Source organism: Megalops cyprinoides, chromosome 1 (genome assembly GCF_013368585.1).
Source record: "Megalops cyprinoides isolate fMegCyp1 chromosome 1, fMegCyp1.pri, whole genome shotgun sequence".
Lineage (NCBI taxonomy): Eukaryota > Metazoa > Chordata > Actinopteri > Elopiformes > Megalopidae > Megalops > Megalops cyprinoides.
The window spans coordinates 47,717,860-47,723,601 of record NC_050583.1 but is presented as its reverse complement, the minus strand read 5'-3'; the positions used below and the strand labels follow the sequence as shown (position 1 = coordinate 47,723,601).

General features: G+C 43.2%; 1 protein-coding gene across 1 annotated transcript; it reads right to left on the bottom strand.

Moving 5' to 3' along the window:
- Nucleotides 1–224: 224 nt before the first annotated feature.
- LOC118789166 (tripartite motif-containing protein 35-like) lies at nt 225–3,554 on the bottom strand. Its single transcript, XM_036545523.1, has 6 exons — nt 3,150–3,554; nt 2,217–2,312; nt 1,892–2,122; nt 1,567–1,589; nt 1,366–1,484; nt 225–781 (listed from the first exon to the last, which is right to left on the bottom strand). The coding sequence occupies exons 1-6, from the start codon at nt 3,552–3,554 to the stop codon at nt 225–227; spliced, it is 1,431 nt and encodes a 476-aa protein (XP_036401416.1).
- Nucleotides 3,555–5,742: the final 2,188 nt, after the last annotated feature.

Here is a 5,742-nt window from a genome sequence, read left to right as displayed (position 1 = left end):
ACAAGCTTTGAATCTAGTTTATGAATCCAGCCAGGCAGGACTGCACTCCACCAGTGGTCTAAATGCATGTAACTGGAGCACATTAATGAATCTTATTCACAATCACTGTGCCAAAGCTTTGTCCATTTAATAGGTATAACACACATTGGGGCAAAAGCAAACCAAGCAAGAATTTCAGCTTCATTTTTCAAACATTTTCCTGTAACTATCTGTTACATACACATTCACTGGGATAACATAACTTTCACAGATATCTCAAATGGACAGATCTGCAGGGCTCCAGGGTTACTGCTACTAATGGTTGTATAGGGATCAAAATATGGGAAGAGCTTCTCGGTAAATCTGTCCTTGAAAGTGTAGATGTGTGACATGTCGCTGGGGTCGTAGAAGGACACCTCCCCCCTGTCATAGTCCAGCTGCACTCTGATCCTCTGGGGTTTCCTCTTCAGTTTGAGGTGTGTAACATCGGATGCTTCATACTCATCCCCATTCCTCAGCACTATGACCCAGAATCCTTTCTGCGGGCTGCATATCATCTTCCCCTTCCTGTTAACAGACTCTTTCACCACTCCTACAGTCCACTCAGATTTGTTCCCCACCTCCACCTCCCAGCTGTGTTTTCCTGAGGTAAACCCCTCAGAGCCCAGCACACTCACACAGGAATCAAACCTCTCTGGGTTGTCAGGAAGCTGCTGCTTTGTATCAGTGTCTCTCACACTGGTCAGATCCTCAGACAGAGAGAGCCAGGGGGCTGCAGTGTTGGGGTCCAGAGTCACAGGAGCTGAAGAGGGAACATGATGAGAGGTAAAGTGATTGAGGGCCATTATTTCCCACACCAGTGGTTCTGCCCCTTTCCCACCTCATTATACACTTGCACCTCATGGGAATTTTGGTTCCGAGGAAGGAACACTTGCAAATGTGCCTGCTGTGGGAGACAGGAGTCCGTATAGGAGTGTAGACTGAGGTGAACTGAGAAAAATGTCCTCTGTATATGCAAAGTTTTCTGTGTGACCTTGTTTTTGATGAGAACCAGCATTGTGTTTTTGACCTATGCTCTGGCCTGAAACTACCTTTTGGACTTCCTCTGTTTTTGGTTTTGTTTGCCCTGTTTCCTGTTTTTTCCTCACTAAATGCCTGGTGTTTTCACTGAAAGAGCCATATTTGCTGTGGTTTCGGTAATATTATCACACATTTCTGTCACCTTGGGGTGTGGCCTCCTTTTGGGTAACTATATATGTTGTTTATAATATAAGTATAAGTAATGAACTTGCATAATGTAAAACAAGAATATGCAGCTTATGTGTCAAAATATTTCTGTCTGTTAATAAGCACATTGTGTCATCCCCATCTCCCCCAGATACTCACTGTACTGCACCATCCCCAGCATCTTCTCCCAGACTCTGAACTTCAGATTGCCCAGGTGTTTGGCCACATCTATCAGCGCCCCTGAAAGCAGCTGTGGATCCTGCAGTGTGCACTGGGCTCTGTAATGACAAGCAGGAGTCACTCATGCTGTGGGGTTTAAAGTGACTTAGATAAGAGGAAGAGAGGTGAGAGTCTACATACCTTTCTTTGGTTTCCTTGTGTGCCTGAAAACCATAGAATGACAACAGTATTATGTCTTAATGAGCACATGAAAACAATATGCAATATTTACATTTAAATAAGAGAGAGTGGGCACTACATGTAAAGACTGCACTGTGTCATTACAGAGGACAGACTGCTCAAAGGCAGTACAGCAGATCTGTGGTGACAATGAAGCCTGAGAGTTCTGTAAATTATACAGTAGATGTGTAATACTCTGTGTGACAGTGACAAACTGTACAAGTCAACATGATTGGAATCAGTCAGTGTATAAACACAGATCACTGCAGCTAAATCAAGCTCTTACCTGTAGGAAGGAGATGTCTTCAGAGTTTATGGCCCACTTTATAGCTGTGAATTTCTCTGAAAGGGTGGAGATGTGTCTTGTGAGGTTTTCTATCTTCTCCTTCACCATCTCACTTTTCTGCTCCTCATCCTCCCTCAGTGCAGCTAGTCTGGCCTCCTCTTCAACTCGCAGGACCTGGTGGAGCTTCTCAAACTCTGCCTTTATCTGCCTCTCTGTGTTTTGGGCCTGATTCTTCAAGAATACAATGTAATGCAATACAATGTAATACAATACAATAATTTTCATGTGTTTGAACTGTGACATTCAAATGTTCTCAGTTACTCACCCTGATGTGCTCTGCTGTTTTCTTACACTCTTGTTTAACTTTAATGAATCTCTCCAGCTTTTCTTTAATGCAATTCATAGCACTTCTGAGTTCCTCCTGGAGGGAGATCAACTCCTCAGTACATAGAGACACACAGATAAAACAGCAGCTGTCTGCTTCACAGAGAAATGGGCAACAGACCATATTTGGCATCAATATAAATTCAGCTCACAACCAGGAGGTTATAGGTTCATATCGCAGGTGAAACATTGCTGTTGTATCCATGAAACCGATGCTTAACTGGGACTTATTCAACAAATTCCCAGCAGAATATAGTGATAATGTAAAATGTGGGCTTTCTAACCTGTTCTGGATAGAGGCATTATCTTATGCAAAGAGATGAATGAATAAAAACAGGCATATAGCATATGTAATATCAAGTGACGACAGCAGTATCCCTGGTAAGAGTGACTGGTCTTTCTTTTCCAGAGTTAAAAAAAGATGAACTGAACTTTGACAGCTTTCAACCCATATGCCATATTCACTTCCGTATCAATGAGACTCCAGTACAGAATCTTTTAAATATATATATTTTTTGCTTTTCTATGGTAACCATATATTATAAAGAAAAATAAATGGATCCCTTATGGAATCTAAAAGGCATTCAGGCCTCAGATGGGATAAAATGTAAGCAATCTAATCAGTTACATACTCTTTTGAAAAATACATAAAGTAATGCTCTGTTCTCTGAGAAGCCAATTATTAAAATTCAACTGAGCAGAAATGCTCTTTTAAAGTCTGTTTTCTGGAAGAGACCAATTAACACACAAGGCCAAAATACGGATGGCGCCCTGACAGTGGCACTATAAAATATGTGAATATTATCATATGTGTGTGACATACATGTCACAAACAATACGTATAATTTGAATGATTTTAGATTTAGTGGAGTACCTTCAGGTCCTCTGCTGCCTCTTCCACTGGACAGAGCTGGTGGTGTCTGTGTTTTTTTGAAGTCTGACACACGACACAGACAGCCTCCTGGTCCTCCTCACAGAAGAGCAGAAGCTTCTCTCCATGAAGACGGCAGCGAGCTTCACTCTTCTCTGCAGCTTCACTCTTAGTCTTCTGCTTTACATACAACTCTATAACATTTTTTAAAACCAAGTTAGGTAGAGGTTCGATAGAGGCCTTCCCCCTGCAGATGGGACACTCCCGAGAGCTCTTCTCTTTCCAGCACTGCTGCAGACAGACTCTACAGAAGTTGTGGCTGCATTTCAGGACTACAGGGTCCTTGAAGATGTCACAGCACACAGAACAACAGAGCTCCTCTTCCAGAGAGGAGGCCTTAGTTGCCATTTTAAAGAATCAATCACACCCTGTCTCTGGTATACAATTTTGCAATCTGACAGTGTCAAGGTAAAATGCACAACTTTCATTCTTGTCAGATTTCACCAGAAAGCCACGCCCAGTTTGCTTGAGAAACTGAGCCAACCTGTTCAGGAGGTAGTCATTCAGAAGACTTTGGCAGAAAGAGAAGAAATCCTCACTTGGCGAGTTTTTACTGAAATTTATTGAATTCATTATTTATAATGTAATCCCTTCCCCTAGCATATACACAGACATACACACACATGCGCGCACACACACACACACACACGCACGCACACACACACGCACACACGCACACACACACACACACACACACACACACACACATATACACTTTGTACTTTCACCCTTCAGGCTGAGTACACCCAGGTGTGTCTCTTAGCAACCGCCACAGAGAAAGTGGGTGAATCCAGTGAGGCACACAATGTAGAGGGACAGAATTCTTTCAGATGTCCATCTGGGAAGCTGGATTGCATGGCAGGACCTCACATGGCCATGAGTAGGCCTGTCAATGACTGTTGCCATGCCAATTAATCCATTTTGTTTTTGTCAACACTCTGCAGCTGATCTGTACATACACATCTACTGTCTGGATTCGCCATGTGCAATACTAGTCCAAGTCTTACCTGCAAGCTATTTGTATTGCTCTTTGGATAGACGAGTGGGCCACAGTCCTCTGTGTGATATGAAAGGGTCTCTGGATGTGGCATTTCAGAAAAATGGGGATCCAGATAACTTATACTGGGTTCCCATCTTTTTACATTACATTACTGGCATTTTTGCAGGGGCCCTTTATCCAGGGTGACTTACATGGGTTACTTAGATTACAGTTTTTACATGTTATCCATTTACACAGCTGGGTATTTACTGAGGCAACTGTGGGTTAAGTACCTTGCCCAAGGATACAGCAGCAGTGCCCCAGTGGGGAATCAACCTTTTGGTTATGAGCCCTGCTCCATACCACTATGCTACATTGCCACCCAACAAGAGACATTTACAAGAGACCTTTAGTGCCCTAGTGGGGAGTTGGGAAATTGAACCAGCAACTTTCAGTCATGAGCCCTGCTCCTTAGGTTTCAGATTTTAATGCATGAATGCATGAAGCTATATGTGTATTTCAGTGTAGTGCAGTGCTGACACTTTGCCGGATTGGTCGGTGTTTCTGATCAGAATGCAGGTGTGCACGGCATACACTCCCATTGTGGTGTGGCACTTCCCGAGGTTCTTTCTCAGCCTGTAGAAAAAGGCATAATGCAATATGAACACCAGAGGGCAGAAAAGTGTCAAAGACCACTGTGTGTTACCCTGTTTGAATGTACATGATGCAGGTAAAAGCACAGTAAATTACAGACAGCTTAGTATTATTGTGAGGGGCCGTCCACAAGGTGTTGATTGTACACTCAGTGTCTTGTCTGTGTCCTTCAACACTTAACACCGGACTGCAGAGAGTTCCCCCACTGACCTGCCCCCATCACCCCCGGCACTGAACACAGAGCTCTGATGAGTGAGACCTGCTCCTCAATTGCCCTTATGGCATCACAAAGAAATCTGCTCTCCAGAGAAACTGTCCTTCCCTGTGACAAGACATAGACATTGTGTTCCTACAGTACCTACTTGGAGAAGAACTTCCATAATGACATCATAAAGAGACCATTCACATATAAATGCTCAGTTTCTTACATTCAGACCTACTCCCTAGGAAAAAGTTAAGTTCCTGTGACATCACAAATACATCTGTTCCCCCAGAGAGATAGTTAATTACTTGTGATGTCACAAAGACATCTGGTCACCTGAGAGATGATCAGTCTGTGTGACATCGTGAGACATTTGCTCCACAGAGAAATTCAGTTCCCACAGCACCTTAAAAAAACCTGCTCCCCTGAAAAATAAGGCAGTTTCTGTGACATCATAAAGAGACCTGCTCACCAGAGAGGTGATCATTCCTTATGACATATGACATTCATAAGGAGACAGGGGTTACCCCTAAGAGAAACAGTCAGTTATAATGATGTCATAATATAATTGCTCTCTGGACAGAAGATCAGACACTCTGACATCATAAAAAGAGTGATTCAGCCAAGGGAGGATTAGAGCCTGTGACACAATAAAGAGACCCGCTCCGCAAAGGGATTGCTTGTCCCTGTGACATCATACA

Bases quoted from the DNA above. Each gene is read 5' to 3' on its own strand.
- LOC118789166 (XM_036545523.1), bottom strand. From the start codon at position 3,554: ATGGCAACTAAGGCCTCCTCTCTGGAAGAGGAGCTCTGTTGTTCTGTG. The intron at 1,590-1,891 runs GTAAGAGCTTGA...TATGGTTTTCAG, and splicing joins AAGACATCTCCTTCCTACAG to GCACACAAGGAAACCAAAGA. The intron at 1,485-1,566 runs GTATGTAGACTC...TTGTCATTACAG, and splicing joins CACAAGGAAACCAAAGAAAG to AGCCCAGTGCACACTGCAGG.